At 37.2% G+C, this 18801-nt stretch overlaps 1 protein-coding gene across 4 annotated transcripts in view; it reads left to right on the forward strand.

Moving 5' to 3' along the window:
- Wdr59 (WD repeat domain 59) overlaps nt 1-18801 on the forward strand; it is a 350259-nt gene that overhangs the window by 107692 nt on the left and 223766 nt on the right. For all 4 annotated transcript variants that reach the window (XM_090376889.1, XM_090376890.1, XM_090376891.1 and 1 more), the window contains exons 11-12: nt 3801-3880; nt 16746-17057. In XM_090376889.1, the coding sequence (XP_090233015.1) occupies nt 3801-3880; nt 16746-17057 (392 nt within the window). The remainder of the gene's footprint in view (nt 1-3800; nt 3881-16745; nt 17058-18801) is intronic.

Consider the following 18801-nt stretch of genomic DNA (forward strand, 5'->3'; position numbering starts at 1 on the left):
TATTTTTCTCTGCGATTCATAGAGTGCTCGTTAAAAGCATTACCATTAGTAGAGGCATATGATGCAAGAAAGCAAGCTTATGCAGCATCAGCCAAAAAAAAACTACTCCCATTTCACCCCTCCATTCGTTCGAAATACCTGTCCAGCTGAGCCTTAAATTTATTTAGTCTATCAACTTCCACAACAAGGGATGGAAGTCTGTTCCACCAACCAACTACCCGCTGGCTAAAGGCAAATCTCAGCACATCTCTCCTACATCTGTCTTTCCTCAATTTCAATTTATGCCCTCTCAGGTGATTATTCTGAGCAAGAGGAAGAATCCCATCAGCATTGAGCATGCTCAAACCACCATTCAAGGCTTTATACATCTCTATCAGATCACCTCGCCAGTGCGTAGTCTTCAGACACTGTAATTTGCAAAACTTAAGCCTTTCTTCGTAAGAGCAACCCTTTGTTCCATTCACTAATCTTGTTTCCCTTCTCTGTACTCGTTCCAGCAGCTCTACATCCTTCTTGAAATGAGTCCTCCAGACCTGTATGCAGTGCTTAAGGTGTGGCCTGACCATTGCATTATACAAGGGAATAATCACCTCCTTATCCCTGTTAGAAAAATTCCTGTATATCATTGACAAGGCACCATGAGCTACTCTTGCAGCCCGTCTGCACTGCTCAGAAAACTTCATATCTTCCTGCCCAATTACCCTAGGTCCTTTTTATTCTCTACCACTGTCAGTGTAGTACCATAGAGTTGATACGTTACTCTGGGTTTACTGTTTCCCATATGTAGCACTTTACATTTGTCAATGTTAAACTTCATTTGCCTTCCAAAAGGAATGGGATGGATCTGATTGGTTCACTTGACATCGATGGTTCAACTGTTGATGATCCTGCTCAAATAGCGAACAAACTAAATGAGTATTTTGCATCTACATTCACACATGAGGAATTATTAAGGTTTGAAAATGGCAGAAGGTTATCAAATTGTAGCAGGATACTTAATGATTTTGTAATAAATGAGAGCAAAGTGGAGGAGAAATTGTTGAAGTTAAACATAAGAAAAGCACCTGGGGTGGATGGGATCTATCCAGTTATATTAAAGGAGGCGGCAGTGCAACTAAGAAAACCCTTAGCCATAATTACGAGAGAATCCTTGGACTCAGGGGAGGTTCCCACGGACATGTGCAAATGTATCCCCAATTCACAAAGGGGAATCAAAGGGTTACACGAGCAATTACAGACCAGTTAGTTTAACTTCTGTTCCGGATAAAATAATGGAGTCACTGTTTAAAGATGCATTGCAGGATCATTTAGACAAGACTGCAGCAATAATTCAGACACAGCATGGGTTTGTTAAGGGAAAGTCTTGTCTGACAAATTTGATATGATATTATGATGTGGTTACAAAGTAACTGGATGCAAAAAATAATTTTGATATCATATATTTGTATTTCAGGAAAGCTTTTGACACTGTTGCGCATGAAAGACTATTGTACAAATTGGAGCAGAATGGTATTAAGGGTAAGTTGCTACAATGGATAAAAGGATGGTTAATTGGGAGAAGACAAGAGGGTGGTAATCAATGGGTGCTGCTCTTCGTGGACTAATGTTATTAGTGGAGTCCCACAGGGTTCGGTGTTGGGTCCACTGTTGTTTTGTATATTTATCAATGATATTGATGAAGGTATATCAGGCTTAATGTCGAAGTTTGCAGATGATACAAAGGTTGGCAGGGTTGTTAATGACAGTAATGGCAGTGTGCTACTGCAACAGGATCTAGATAATTTGGGCAGATGGGCTAAGAAGTGGCAACTGAAGTTTAACCTTGACAAATGCAAAGTACTGCATATAGTAGAAGTAACCCCAGAGAAACGTACCAACTGTGTGGTACTACACTTAAGGTGATAGAAAATGAAAAAGACCTGGGAGTAATTGTGCAGGCACATGTGAAGTTTTCTGAGCAATGCAGACAGGCTGCCAGGGCAAGTCGTGGGGTTTTGTCAATGATATATAGGAATTTTGCTAGCAGGGAAAAGGAGGTGATTATCCCTCTGTATAAGGCAATGGTCAGGCCACGCCTTGAGTACTGCGTACAGGTGGTCTGATTTTAAGAAGGATGTAGATTTACTTGAGCGTGTACAGAGAAGTGCAACAAGATTGTTGAGGGGAATGAAGGGATCCTCTTACCAAGAGAGGCTTAAGTTCTGCAAATTGCAGTGGCTGGAGACTAGGCACCTGCGCGGTGATCTGATTGAGGTGTATAAGGCCTTGAATGGGTTGAGCACGCTGAATTCTGATGGGATCCTTCGACTTGTTCAGATTACGAACCTAAGGGAGCATAAATTCAAATTAAGAAAAGGCAGATGTAGAGTAGATGTGCGGAAATTTGCCTTTAGCCAGCGAGTGGTTAATTGCTGGAACAAACTTCCATCTATCGTTGTGGAAGTTGATAGGTTGAATAAATTTAAGGAGGAACTGGACAGGCATTTGGAGGGAATGGCGTGATTTTTTTTTTTTTTTTTTTTGGCTGATGCTGCATAAGCTCATATACTTGCTTTCTTGCATCACATGCCACTACTACTAATAGTCCAAAAAGTGTGATATCTGTTATACAAAAATTCTGTGTTATTTGAACGGTGTACAGTAGATTACTTCCATCCCACCCCACCACCTAGGATCTATGCAGTTTGATTGTATATTAATATAAGATTATTCTGAAAGGCAGTTGCTCTTTGAACAGATTTATAATATATAAATCTGTTCTGGTTGCACCTGTCCTCCATAATAACCTTATGTTAATATATAATTGGACACAATAAACTGACATTAGGCATGATGTCGGATCTATAAGATTTATTCTGCACAAATAAAGCATTGGAAAGAACAGTACAGGGCAATGCTGTAGTTTCTTGTAGTATAGAAAGACTACTACAAGCACGGAAGGAGTCTTTCTAGTGTCCTCTATTAGGACTCCTAGCCCCCTTTAATACTAGCATTCTTACTTATTGATGAGGGTGTCACTTGTCTTTCAATTTTGTGACACATTGAAATGGTGCTGAACCGAAACCTGGTTTTGGATGATTCAAAAATGTACCAGTCTACTTAAATCCTTGAATCGTTTTGCTAATGGTGTATTTCCAGTGCTGACCCTTTTTTTATATCAGACTGGTATTTTTTCTGGGTGTGCAAACCCAAAGCTAACTGAGGAAAAAAAAAAGTTTCAACAGCAAAACAGATTTAATAATAAAGTGCCAAAAACATTACTTTTATAATATATTTATTTTTTCTTTGTTATTTTTATTCTATACTTTCTTAATAATGATCATTAATAATCTAAAACTGTTACTTATTATATAGAAATTCACGTTATCTCAAACAATGTAATATATCCAACCCCCTTCTTCACTGTCTTGGATGAGGCGCCTCCGTAGCCAGGTGGGAAGGAGCAGCAGTGCGTAGCACACGCTTCTTGATTAGACCCGGGTTCGAGCCCATCACCACCAAATATGGAGGATGCGGAAAGGTCAGGAAATGACCACCGCATATCGCGGAGCAGTATGGCCTTAGTTGCTAATGCTCCTAAAAAAAAAACCAAATAACAAATAACTGTCTTGGATCTGTGAAGTTTGTATATTAATATACAATTATTCTGAAAGGCAATTGTAATTTCAACAGATTTGTGATGTATGAAGGTTTGTGACGTCTGTAAGATTAATATTAGGTAAGAAATACTTGATTCCTTATTCTTTTAAAAAAATATTTAAATTATTAAATGTTAATATATATTTTAAAAATATTAATAGACTCCAAAGATTACCAGCTTGTAACATGGTCTAAGGATCAAAGTTTAAGAATTTGGACTATAGATGCTCACCTAAAGCAGGTAATTTTTTTAAAATTTCATTAAGGATGCAATTTAAAAAAAAAATTCATTAATAATTAAAATTGAAGAATATTATCTTCTTAATAATATATCACAGTTCTGACATCATTTCACAATGTTATCATGTGGTGTGGTATGCATAAAAACAAAAAGAACAAAAATAAAGCTTGACTGCATCTCATTCCCGTAGTGAAAATTAAATTGAGAAGCATTTTTATTTTTAACCTTATTTGTTCTTATTTTATATGGCTATTTGGGGTTCCCAACTCAGGATGCAGACTGGATACAGAATTACTTAGTAATAATAATTCACTTAACATAGTTAAAAAATATATATATATATATATTCTGAAACAAAAAAAAAAAAAAAATTGATTAGTTCTAGATATACACATCAAATACAGTGGAGTAAATGTTAAGTGTAAACACATTTACACTTAACATTAGAAAGAATTCTTCAGATGGGACCTGTCACCTCCCTGTTATGCTCCCAACCTTGCACCATCCGAATTTCACCTGCCTAATGATAATGTTATCATTTTGGCCATCAACTTTAATAAGAGATACTGGCTCTGGTTTAGCAGTGGAGAAAATACAAGGTGTGGCTATTAAATAACAAGACTGCATGTGCAGCCACTACCCATCAAGCACCACCCACCTGTAAAACAAAGGCACAGCAGTTGAACTCAAACCTTTCCCTAGTTGCCTGTCAAGTCACGTTTCAACACATTCATTCACTTTGCAGTGAAACAGGTTTTCATTAGCTTGCGTGTTTGCAGTTTATTGGAAAAATGACAGACAAAAGAATCGAACAACAAATCAGCTTCAAATTTTTATCAAAACTAAAGAAAACCAACTAAAAGTTATGAGTTGTTATATCAAGGTTATGGGGAAGATACTATGTCTAGAGCTTGCGTGTTTAAATAGCATAAAAGATTTTTAGAAGGAACAAACGATGTGGAAGATGATGAATGACCAGGCTGTCCGGTATCCATGAAAACTGTGAAAACGTGGACTGGATAAGGACATTGATTAGAGGTGATTGTCGTTTAAGCATTAGAATGGTTACATCAGAACTCAATATGAACAAAGAAACAGTTAAACAAATTTAGGTATAAGGAAAGTGTGCCAATATGGTGCCAAAATATTTTAATAAAGGTCAAAGAATGAGAAGACTCCAAGTTTGCAAACATGTCTTGAAAAAAAAAAAATTGAAGATCCAGACTTTGAGTACTGTAATTCCTTTTGATGAAAGTTGGCTGTTCCAGTATGACCCAGAAACTAAAAGACAGTCAATGCAACGGAAGACAATCCCTCAGTCCAAAAAAAAAGCAACAATATCAAAATTAAAAATAAAAACCATGCCTTTTTGTTTTCTTTGATATTAAGGCGTTATTGTGGCTGAATACATCCCACCAAATCAGACTGTCACCAAATATACTTCATTAAAGTAGTTTTGACAAAGCTGCATGAAAAAATTCAAAGGAAGAGACCTGAATTGTGGAAGGATGGTTGGATGTTCCATCAAAGCAATGCCCCAGCATACAATGCACTCTCTGTCTGCCAGTTTCTGGCAAACAGAGAGCCAAGGGGGCTACATTTGGCGAGTAGGGTATATGTTCTCACACAAATTCCCGTGTGTGAACATGCACCCTACTCACCAGTCAGCTCCTTGTGACTTTTTTCTCTTCCCTAAACTGAAGCATACTTAAGGGAACCCATTTTCAGTCCATTGAAGACATTCAGGAAAAAAAAGACCGAAGTGTGACTGAAGAAGAAGGTGACTTCCATCCAGAAATGTTTCTGTGCTTGGCAAGCTGAAGGCAATTATTTTGAAGGAGGTAACTTGTAAGGTATAAAATATTTCATTATATTTATTTTATTGCAACAGTTTCATTATTTAATAGCCACACCTCGTATATGCAATGTGGTGGTGAATATGTGTAAAAATGAATGTAATTATCTAAAATTTGGAGTATGTAACATATAGTTTGAGTTTAATTAGCATAACATACAATTTAAGATTTAGTTGGCATACCTGAGCAGTATCCAAGAAAAAATATTTGATGGTATTAATTTTGGAGTAGCCCTCATAGATTTCCTTTCTTTTTTAAACCATTTGACTTACTACCAGAAACCCTTAGTTATATGTATACTATTAATTCAGTATGAATCAGAACGTGAATGCTATCTAAATATTTGTGTCTCTCTCTCTGTTATTGTTATTTCTGTTCTCAAGTGAATGTCTTAATCTAACTGTAATTTGAACAATTACCTAAAATTCTTTGCTTAGGGATTAAATGAGTTTATCCCAATTTTGTCTTACCCGATAATAAGATGTAACTCCTCTGTTCAATGACTGCTGTTTAAATTTCCTATACTTTTTCTTCGTAGTTCATGTATATCATGTCCAAAATTGTATAGAATGCCATTAAATGCTTTGCCTTAATGCACTGAAGTGTATTTCCATTGTAATATTTGTCTACATGTATATAATGGTACACTTTGCTGATCACATTAAGAGAACTCAAATTGCATTGTCTGCAGCCACAACATTATAAATTGGGGTTTGACAGAGATCCAGAATGCATATTTAAAATAACATTAAAAAAATATAAATTTAGAATTAGGTATAAACTCATAATTAGGTCACTGTGTGCATTTTTAAAAAATGCTCATAGTGTATGTTTTGTTTCCTCCTCTACAGGGACAGATTGCATTTATATATTTGTGCAAATCATACAGATGCTGATTCTTAATGAAAACAATTGTTTTAATATAATTTTTGAAGAAAACAAAACCAAAATGTTGTTTGTGTGAAGAATTGAATTGTCTGATGAAATATTTTTTATCCTTTTTGTTTGTTGAATCATGCCAAAGGGGAAAAAAAGTAAGTACTATCTTCTTTTTTAAGTCAGTGAGTGAGAAGAAACAGTGACTTTACAACAGACAAAAAGATAATATTTTGTAAAGGTTTGTTCCAAAGAAGTGACATGTTTTAAAAAAGTTTTATTTTAGCCAGCGAGTTATAAATTACTGGAATAAGTTTCCTTCATGGGTGGTAGAGGCCGACAGTTTGGGGAAATTCAAAGGTCATCTGGATAGTACTTTCGGGTAAGGGAAGCGCATAGGATGATAGGTTTAATTTCCTTTTTTTTTTTTTTTTTTTTATTAATTATTATTATTTAGTTATATATTTTATTTTATTTTATTTTTTTGCTTTTATCATTGTTTTGTTCGGATTTTTTTTTTTTTTTTTTTTTGGCTGGTGCAGCATAAGCCATAGGCTTTCTTGCACCATGCGGCCATTACTAATACTAATACTAAAAAATTCCAGTTGATATACACATAAGTATTGCTGCACACAAGGTTGAAAAGAACAATAAAGATGAAATGTTTTAATTTTTGACTTAGATTAAATGCCTCTGCTAAACCTTGTGTATTTTCTCAAGATCTGTGTAGAGGTCTAATTTGTAGTATTATACCATTGGGAAAAAAACTTCAATCCGTAGTCTTTCTGGAGAAATAGTGTTTTTCAATTCACAACAAATGCACCTTATGTATAAATTATATAAGTTTAGTTTTTGATTGTGAGAAAATAATGTATTGAAGAAGCTGGTATGCCTTGACCTCTGCCCAAATGCAGAAAATAATGGTATATACTACAGTTACTCAACTTTTATGAATGAACTAGAATACCTGTAGCAAATATTTCACGAAAACTGTTTCAGAGAAAAAGTAAAGATTACTCCACTGCATAGTTTTTGATGCTTGTAAACTAATAGCTGTTTTAATTCAGTTTTTTATGCTGATTTCAGAAATGTTTGTCTTTTTCTATCACAAACTGTTTTTTTACAAATCATTTAAGTTGGAGTCATGAGTGTATTATTGAAGTTAAGTTATCAGGTTGAGGTGTCAGGCCAGCACATTGGCAATTAGAAAAACACTTTACCGCTAAAAATACGCTGGTTGAAAAGAAGCCAGATGGACTTAAAGGAAAACGATTTATGCATGGAAAAAGGATGATTCGTATTGGTATATGGAACATTTGCAGAAGCTCACATAAGACACAAGAGATAGTTACAGGAGCAAAAGAGATGCACCTTGATATCCTTGTCATGACCGAAACAAAGAAGAAAGGAATAGATTGGAGAATATGCTCATTACTGGAGTGGGTTTGAAAAATCAAAAAGCCAAAGCAGGTGTTAGTGTTCTAGTGGGTAAGAGACTAGAAGGATTCATTAAAAGCTATGAGCAAATTAATGAAAGATGCATCAAAATCATTATCAAAGTACATGGCAAGCAAATGATTTTGTTGGGCATATATGCACCTGTAGATGATATGCCTGATGCTAAAAAGGACAAGTTCTACCATATGCTTTATGAACAAATGGATTTGGTTAAGAAGAATCAACAAATAGTTTTGACAGGAGATCTAAATGGGCAGGTAAGATCAAAAAAGAATGATGATATAGTGCAGTGTTTTTCAACCTTTTTTTAATTATCGCCCCCTAAAGAGCTTTTTTAAACAATTTTTTTTCATAATCGCCCCCTATGAAATTTTAAAAAAAGAAAATACTTTATACTTCTTTTTATTCAGTGGGATCCCTGAGCCTGATGCTTCTTAGCTAAAAGTTCAATGTTCGGTATGATGTTAGTAAGTTTAATTCTAATGTCTCCTCTTGGACATATATTAATTCTGTTTCTTTCCTTTGTTAATATCTATTTTCAATTTCACCTTTTAAAGAACACAAATGATCTGAATAATTCTTAAGATCATTCTCAGTGAGAATCATTGATTTCAGCTAACTCTTGCATACCATGAAATTGTTTTCTCATTAAATTACTTTCTAATATTTCCAGTTTTTCAGTGAAGGCATTTGCAGTCTATCACCATAATTAATTTCCCTTGAAGTGATACTTCATTAAATTTTTATAAAAATCCAAGTCATATAGTATATGTTGTTTTTGTGTTTGCTGATCTCCTTTGCTAAATATGTCTCCTTCGCTTTCTAAAAAAACTAATTATTTTATAAAAAAGGTTTACAAATCCTGTTAGACAGTTTTCTTTAGAAAGTCATCTGACTTATATGTAAAAGAAGCTTCACATACTGTTAAACACAAAATTTTCTGGAAAGGCAATTGTATTTGCTATGTGACTTTATTTTATTGATGGTTTTAATTATATCACTATACTGAGAGATTGATAAAGAACTGGACTAATAATTTTTGCAACCGGTTAACCACTTTGTTTATTGGAGGCTTGAAGTGGTGGAACCCGTGTTTAATTTCCAGAGCTAAGTTCTGGTCAACCCTTCCCCATCTCTTCAGTCATGCAGTATGATTGATGTCTTTTGAGGTTATGATGAACATCATGGCGAGATCCAAACTTCCTTACATTTCGAGGGAACAGCTCAAAACGATGTTTGCAGGCCAGCCGCTAGTTAGTTAGACTGAACCTATTGGTAACTCTCTAGGAGGCTTCCGAATCAGCTAACCTTCCTACCTCTGCTATGCCAGATAGTGACTGGAGCGAGATCGAGTAGTGTTCATGTGAGAGGCATTGACGAAGCCATGTTACTTCAAGGATCTGGGTATATTCTTACCATGTGTATGCCATATCCAAAAATTTCATTACTACAGCATGTCCCCTCACTTTTTCTTACTATTGAATACACCATCAAACTAATACAGCAAACTTATCTGCAAAAAGATCTAAACCTCCCAAACACTTCTTAGTTCATTTCACAAATATACATGGTCTCAGTTCTAATTTCAGTGATGTCCATTTACACTTACAGTCTGCCAAACCCCATGTACTTTTTCTTACAGAATCTCAGTTATCGGTTGATTCAACCAATGCTCATCTCAGATGCCCAAATTATTTGCTGTATAATTCCTTTCATCTCAAAGGTGGTACTTCTGCATATGTCCGTTCCGATATTCCCTGTCAGAGACTTGCCAATTTGGAATCTCCTCTCTTTGATCTTCTCTGGCTTAAAATCTCTCTACCTCATTCTGTCAGATTCATCTGTTGTCTCTGCCATTCTCCCAACTCCACTAATCACTTGGAACTCTTTGACTTCCTCTCTTTGCAACTTTACTTTCTCCAGTCCGACTTTCCTTGGTGATTTTAATGTTCACAACTCCAACTTGCTTCCATTTTCTAGTCACACCAACCCAGCTGGCTGAGAGGCCGAGGCTTTTGAAATTAATGACCTTGCACAGATTGTTCGTTTACCTACAAGAATACCGAACAATCATAACTATACAGCCAACACACTTGATCTTTTTCTCAAAAACAACCCTTCTAAGTACACGGTCGAAGTGAGTGGTCCTTTAGGCACCTCAGATCACAACTTGGTGATTGTCTCTTCTCCAATGGAGCTTTTATCTCATGGCTGTTCCCAACCTCGTATTGTTTGGCATTATAAAAATGCAAAATGGGATTATCTGCATGATTTCTTTTCTTCTTTTCCTTGGTCGGATTACTGTTTCAAAACTTATGATGCCAACGTTTGCTCAGATCGTGTCAGTGAAATTATTCTTGCAGGAATGGAATCCTTTATCCCACACTCCACTTTAAAATCTCGTCCTTTACGCAAACCTTGGTTTTCCAATAAATGTGCTAAGGCTGTTCAAGAGAAGAACATTGCATATCATAATTGGCTAGTTTAATTTTCTGCCTACACCAAAGCTCACAACAATTGTAAAGCAGTTATTAATCAGTCCAAACTAGAGTTTGAACAGTTTTCTACTTTGGCTAAGAGTAGAAAACTTATTATTTGCCCTAATGGTAGCCGTGCATTCTGGTCTCTTGCCAAAGCTATTAGCTACAACTTTTGCCCGTTTCTGCTCCCACCTTTGTTTAACCCAGATGGTTCTATTGTCACTTCAACCAAAGATAAAGCTGACCTGCTGGTATCCCATTTTTCTTCCAACTCGTGTATTAATAACCTTGGTAAAACACCTCCCACCATTCCCATCACACTCCATTCAGTGACTCCTGTGATCTTCCGTCAAAAGGATGTCAGAAGGATTTTGACCAATCTTGATGCTAGTCAAAAGTATGTCAGAAGGATTTTGACCAATCTTGATGCTAAGAAGGCTCATGGTCCTGATGATATTTCTCCACTTGTTCTCAAAATCTGCACTCCTGAACTTGCTCCTGTTCTTTGCTGCCTTTTCATTTTCACTTTCTTATTCCAAAGGTCTTTTTCCTTCTGCTTGGAAATTTGCTCATATCCAGCCATTTCCTAAAAAGGGTGACAAATCCCTCCCATCCAATTATCATCCCATTACAATTATTTCTACTCTTTCTAAGATAATGAGAAATCAATTAACCATCAACTCTTAAATTATCTAGAAACTTTCCATGTGATCAATGATCGCCAGTATGGATTCCGTCAGTGTCGATGCACTGGTGATATTCTGGCTTATTTTACTCATTTATGGACAGATTCAATGGAAAAGTTCAGTGAAACATCTCAAAGGATTTCAATCATGTTTTGGCATAAGTCTTCTAAACAAGCTTTCGTCTTATGGTTTGCCAACTGTTTTTTGTAATTGATTATCTAGTTTTCTCTCTGACTGCTCACTGAAGGTGACGGTAGATGGCCCTCTGTCTTCTAATTTCTCCACTAATACTGGTGTCCCCCAAGGTTCAGTTCTTTCCCCGCTCTTTTCCTCTTGTATATTAATAACCTTCTTCCATTGAACAGAAAATCTATCCATAGTTTTGCTGATGATAGCACATTGCATTCTACTTTCCAGTTTGAGAAATTTCATCCTGTTAAATCACCTTCAACTTCACCAATTCCTTAAATGCCGATTCCAGGTGGGGCAAAGACAACTTAGTTGATTTCAATGCTTCTATAACTCAGTCCTGTCTTATATCTCAAAAAAGGAGTCTTCTGCTCCTATGCTTATCTTTGGTGATACTCCGATTTCTAGGCAAGATGATATATCTCTTTTGCGGATTACCCTGACTTCTAATCTCTCTTGGCACAAGCACATTACAAATATTGCTTCCTCTGCATCTAAAAAACTTGGTTTTCTCTTTCGCTCTCGGCGTTACTTTTCTACCAAACAGCTGTTACCATTAGCAGTAGCAAGGAAGCATGTTGCAAGGAAGAAAACTTATACAGCATCAGCCAAAAAAAAAAAAAAAAAAAAAACCTTTCCATTTCACCCATGTAGTCACTCTAAATGTTTGTCTAGTTCAGCCTTAAATTTATTTAAGCATCAACTTCCACAAGAACAGATTGAAGTCTGCCAGCAATCAACTACCTGTTGGCTAAAAGCAAACTTCCGCACAGCTATTCGACAACTGTCTTTCCTCAATTTGAATCTATGCTCCCTCAGGTTCCTAGTCTGAGCAAGCAGAAGTATCTCGTTGAGCCTGCTCAAACCATTCAAGGCCTTGTACACCTCAATCAGATCACCTCGCAGGTGCTTAGTCTCCAGATGCTGCAACTTGCAGAACTTAAGCCTTTCTTCATAAGTGTACCCCTTTGTTCCTCTCATCAATCTTGTTGTCTTTATCTGTACTTATTCTAGCGACTCTACATCCTTCCTAAAATGAGGCCTCCAGACTTGTATACAGTACTCAAGGTGTGGCCTGTCCATTGCCTTATACAAAGAGATAATCACCTTCTTGTCTCTGGTAGCAAAATTCCTATATATCATTAACAAAACTCCATAACCTGCTTTGGCAGCCTGTCTGCACTGCTCAGAGAACTTCATATCCGACTGCACGCTTACACCCAGGTCTTTTTCATTCTCCACCTCCCTAAGTGTTGTACCACAGAGTTGGTACGTTTCTCTTGGATTACTGCTACCCATATGCAGTACTTTGCATTTGTCAATGTTAAACTTCAGTTGCCACTTCTCAGCCCATCTGTCTACCTTTTGTAGATCCTGTTGCAGTAGCATACTGTCTTTAGTGTCATTAACAATCCTGCCAACCTTTGTATCATCTGCAAACTTGGGCATTAAGCCTGATATACCTTCATTGATAAATACAGAAAACAACATTAGGCCCAGCACCGAACCCTGGAGACTCTGCTAATAACATTAGTCCATGTAGAGCAGTGTCCATTTATTACCACTCTCTGCCATCTCCCACTCAACCATCCCTTTATCCATTGCAGTAACTTGCACCTCCGTAGCCAGGTGGGCAGGAGCAGCAGTGCGTAGCATACGCTTCTTGATTAGACCGGGGTTCGGTTTGAGCCCGTGACCACCATATACGGAGGATGCGGAAAGGTGAAGCGATGACCACCGCATATCCCCAGAGCAATATGGCCTTAGTTGCTAATGCTCCTAAAAACCAAAAAAACAAACAAACAAAACAAGCACACGCTTCTTGATTAGACCGGGGTTCGAGCCCGTGACCATCAAAAACGGAGGATGCGGAAAGGTCAGGGAATGACCACTGCATATTCCTGGAGCAATATGGTCTTAGTTGCTAATGCTCCTAAAAACCAAATAACAACAGCATTGCAGTAACTTTCCCTTAATGCCACACCGCTCCAATTTGTACATCAGTCTTCCATGTGCAACAGCATCAAAAGCTTTCCTGAAATCCAAGTATATGATGGCACCTCCCTAGCCAGGTGGGCAAGAGCAGCAGTGCATAGCATACACTTCTTGATTAGACCGGGGTTTGAGCCTGTGATCACCAAATACGGAGGATGCAGAAAGGTCAGGGAATGACCACCGCCTATCCCTGGAGCAATATGGCCTTAGTTGCTAATGCTCCTAAAAACCAATAACAACAACAACCAAGTATATGATATCAAAATTATTTTTAGAATCCAATCCCTTTGTGACCACATTGTTGTATCCAATCAAATTAGTTAGACAAGACTTCCCCTTAACAAACCCATGCTGTGTCTGAACTATTGCTGCTGTCTTGTCTAGGTGATCTTGTATCACCTCTTTAACTAGTGACTCCATTATTTTCCCCGGAACAGAAGTTAAACTGACAGGTCTATTAACATTTTTGTCACCCTTTGAACCCCCTTTGTCAATTGGGGATACATTTGCACATCTCCAGTCCTCCCCCTCCAGTCCCATGGGGACCTCCCCTGACTCTAAGGATGCTCTCTTAATTATGGCTAAGAGTTTGCTTACTTCCCTTTCTGCCTCCTTCATTATAACTGGATAGATTCCATCTGCCCCGGGTGCCTTTTTTTATGTTTAAATTCAACAATTTCTCCTCCACTTTGCTCTCAGTTATCACAAAATCAATTAGTTACCTGTTAGAGTTTGATAAACTTCTGACATTCTCCTCCTTGAATAACTCCTCATGTGTGAATGTAGATGCAAAATACTCATTCAGTTTATCAGCTACTTGAGCAGGATCATCAATAGTTGAACCATCTACGTGAAGTGGACCAATCTGATTCATCCCCTTCCTTCTAGAGTTTATGTACTGTTCACTCTGTACAAATTGTAAATCTGGGCGGTGCCCCCAAAACCTCTCTCAGTCTTCTAGATTTCATTCAGAAGAAGGCAATTAGGTTAATTTATGACTCATCTCTAACAGGGTCTCTCCACTCTCTGTCTCATAGACAATCTGTTTCTGCTGCATGCATTTTCTACAGATACTTCCATGGGCACTGTTCTTCTGAATTGGCTGTATAATTCCCGGTCTCTCTTTCAAAACAGTCCAAACACATGCTGCCACCAGCCAACATCCATTTACTGTCCAACCTTATAGCCACGGAACCAACTTTTTATCTTCCTCACTTATTCATTCAACTGCCATTTTCTGGAACAACCTTCGTTCATACGTATTTCCTGAAAATTATAATCTACAGAAGTTCAAGTCTAATGTCAACAAATATCTTCTTTCGTCTTCTCAACCTCAACCTCCACGGTACTAAATACTATAGGTTCCAATACCTCTTGTGTTTGGGGTTTTCATAAAAAAGAAAAAAAAGTTTTTACAGCAGCAAAAATGGATGCTCCAGTATAGTCAGTTTCTTTAGATTTTACAAACATCTCTTGCAATTTACAATCATCATTGAAATAACAAGTGTATGCCATTAAAAGGGCGTTATTGTCAGTAACTGTGAATTCATCAATCTGAATAGAAAATTTTCTCGTTTTTAGTTTCTCAACTAGCTGCTCTTCAGTGTTAACTGACATCTCATCGATTCGTCTTCGAATTGAATTGTTGCTGAATGGAATGGCAATGCTTTTAAAATGCTTAAAGAGAATTGATTTTTTTTTTTTATTATGAAAACCCCAAACATAATAAAACATGAGATGTACTAAAACCTATAGTACTTATAAGTACTATAGGAAAAATGCCGAAGCAATGGAATGTAAACTATATATTATCCATTTATAAAAAAGGAAATAAACAAGACAAGGGAAGAGAACATGAGGACATCCTAGAAAATCATGGAAGGAGGGTGCAATATCAGCTGTGAGAGAAAGAAATTTGAAAGTTGAAGATGCCCAAGTCCGATGACTTTGGAAAATGGGAACGACAAGACGATGATCGGTCATATAAAGTCGAATATAGATAGGAGTTAGGAGTAAATGATGGGAATTTGTAAGCTTCACATGTTGACACACTGCCTTCAGTCATTTGTTTCTTGACCTTGATAGCTCCATGCAGCAGTGTGAGCTCAGTGTATTTTTGAAGTTATTGTGTCAAACTTTGCTGAAAAATTAGTAAAATGTCTTCACACAAGTATTTGAATAATCTAGACTTATTTTGTTATATTTCTGAAAGTTTTTGACCTTGATGATGATGTTTTCCATTGAAGTACATGTCAGATTTTTGAAAAGTACAGTTTTTAAAGGTTATGCATGGCCTACGTATTCTAGGGCAATTCATTATTTTTATTAGACTGTGGAGTAGCAATGAGCCCTATAATGTCCACAACAATAGTTGCCAGAATGTTAACTCATACCGTCAGATTGATCCAGTGGGTAACACACTTGCCTGAGAAATAAAGGTTGTGGGTTCAAATGTTGCCTCTAGTATGGATGTTGTTATTGTCCAGTATTTTTAATATGAGGTATGAATAGTGCAACATGATTTCAGCAATCAAATCATCTTAAAAACTAAATACATACTACTGTACTGTTAAACACTACTGTAAATTATTATTGAATGTCTTGCCAAGTGAATGCTTTTAGACATTTAAAATACATGGTAACAGTGACATATGATTTAGGAAATATGTAAAACAGAAAGAAATTATTAATTGAATGTTTTTTTTTTTTAAAGTCCAGCTAGCCGATTTCCCCTCGGCCATTGTACAATGGATTGCTCTCAATTCAAAAAGTTTTTTGAATATTTTAAAAGTTTTTTTGAATATTTTACTGGAGAATATTTCTCTGAGGATTTTTGATTCTATTGTACGTCCAGAAACTTTTTTGTAAATTATTTTTGGTTCAGAAATATCAATCACATCAGTTTTCTAAAAAAAGGTTTATGTGATGTGATATTATGGTTTGGCTAAGCGTTCTAAACAAAGATAAAAAAAAAACATGTAAAATTTCCTAAGTTATGTAATCCATGTCAGGTAAACTTAAAATGAGTTAGGAGTTCACAGTTATCAAAAAACAATCATATAGGTCAAAATAATTTAAAAATATGATTTCTCGGCAATGCATGGCATTTTTGGTATCATGCAGAACAGCTATCCAGATGAGGACAGATGAGAGTTGAGAATAGTTGTTCAAATGTGATGTAAATATTGTCACTTAAGAAAAGCTGTTATATTGGGTAACTCAGTGCACCCTTAATTGTACTTTAATATCATGCATTAACTTATTTATGCTAATTTCAGAAATTTGAAATAATTATAAAGTATTTCTAAAGTTTTGTTCATTATAGCTCTGTGGACATGATATACTCTCAGAGATGTTTGATCCTGACATGATTTCGGGACCAGTTGGAACTGCAGATAGTCAAGAGATAACAGATACTGCTAGTCAAGCATCACAGACAAGCCCAAGAGAAACTGAAGCTGGAGGTCAAAGTACTCCACCTCATTCTCCTCATAATCCCAAAGCTAAGAAAAGGGATATGGAGAAAACATCACCACCCAAGACTGCAACTCCTGCTACGCCCTTGTCTCAGCCCCAAAATCTCGAAAAAGAATTTTCTTTAGTAAACAGAAATATTCCAAATATTGCCATTGATGAGGTAGAAATTTTTTTGTTCATCTAAAAATAATTAAATTTGTTTAAACTATAAAATTGATTTAATAAGTTTATTATATTTTATCAAGGCATTTGCAAAATTTCAAAGCACTCTATTTTGTCCTGCCTTCTTCTAGGTTGAAACATAATTTTTTCATTTAAAAGTGATATTTGTGCAAAAGTTTGCCTTGCTATTCATTGTTAGAGATCTTGAACCCCCCTTGGTGCAAAATCTCATTATATCATTCAGTGAAATTTATTTACTGTCTTTATTGCTATCCTAACTCAATATCTCATTTTAAACTATTGACTATGCCCTCATAACTAGCACAGTATACTTTTTTTTTTTTTTTTTTTCCTTTTCACTGTGGTTAAATTAGTTGGTGTTTCTTGATGGTTGCATGATTTTCTTCACCTGGAAAACTGTTTTTCATTCAGCAAGCAGGCAAACCAATCATAGAATATATGCAATTTACAGTACAATACACAGACATCTCATGGCCATAATTATATGAGCACAAACACTAAATGAAAAACAACTTTTAACTTTCTTTCCTTAAATACAGATTTTCCTATGTGGGCAGTGTGCAGTACGTTGTACACCTATGAGCCAAAAAATTATGACCAGTGAGTTGTTATGCAAATCAATGCAACTGCAGGTGAACTACGCCGTGTGTGTGCGGTCGGGACATGGTATAAAAAACACCAGATACTGAGTTCCGTTAATCAGTGTTATCCTTGTTCTTCAGATAGGAAAGGCAACGGACTTAAGTGATTTTGACAAAGGCCAGATTGTAATGGCCAGACAACCGGGTCAGAGCATATCCAAAATGGCACAGCTGGTGGGCTGCTCATGGTCAGCCATGGTTAGTATTTACCAAAAGTGGTCTGAGGTGGGAAAACCCATGAACTGCTGGCGAGGTGTTGGACGACCACAGCTCATCGATGCTTGAGGTGAGCGAAGGCTCTCCCGGATGGTACGTGGCAACAGAAGAGCAACTGTGGCGCAACTAGCCAGTAATTGGAATGCTGGTGATGGGAGTAATGTGTCGCAACACACAGTACATCGAACCCTGCTGAAAATGGGGCTGCGTAGCACACGCTTCTTGATTAGGCCGGAGTTTGAGCCCGTGACCACCAAATACGGAGGATGCAGAAAGGTCAGGGAATGACCACCACCTATCCCCGGAGCAATATGGCCTTAGTTGCTAATGCTCCTAAAAACCAAATAACAAAAACAGCTGCAGGCCACTCCGAGTGCCCACGCTAACCATGTTTCACCAGCAATAGTGCCTGCAACGGGCACGCAAGCATCGAAACTGGGCCTTGAGTGATTGGAGGAAGGTCGTTGGGTCTGATGAATCACGTTTCCTGTTGCACCATGTGGACGGCTGGGTACGTGTGCATCATTTACCTGGTGAAATGATGGCACCTGGATGCACCATGTAACGAAAACAAGCTGGTGGCGGCGGTGTCATGCTTTGGGTGATGTTCTGCTGGGATACCCTGGGTCCAATCATCCAGGTGCCAGGCACACTGATGTCTACCACCTACCTAAACATCACTGCTGACTAGGTACACCCTTTCGTGGCAACGGTCTTCCCTTCCGGGCGTGCCATCTTTTAGCAGGATAATACGCAATGCCACACCACATGGATTGTTCGAGACTGGTTCACAGAACATGAGGAAGACTTCCAAATATTACCCTGGCCTATAAATTCTCCAGACATCAATCCCATCAAGCATCT

Source organism: Mastigoproctus giganteus, chromosome 7 (genome assembly GCF_048544385.1).
Source record: "Mastigoproctus giganteus isolate SK-2022 chromosome 7, ASM4854438v1, whole genome shotgun sequence".
Classification (NCBI taxonomy): domain Eukaryota; kingdom Metazoa; phylum Arthropoda; class Arachnida; order Uropygi; family Thelyphonidae; genus Mastigoproctus; species Mastigoproctus giganteus.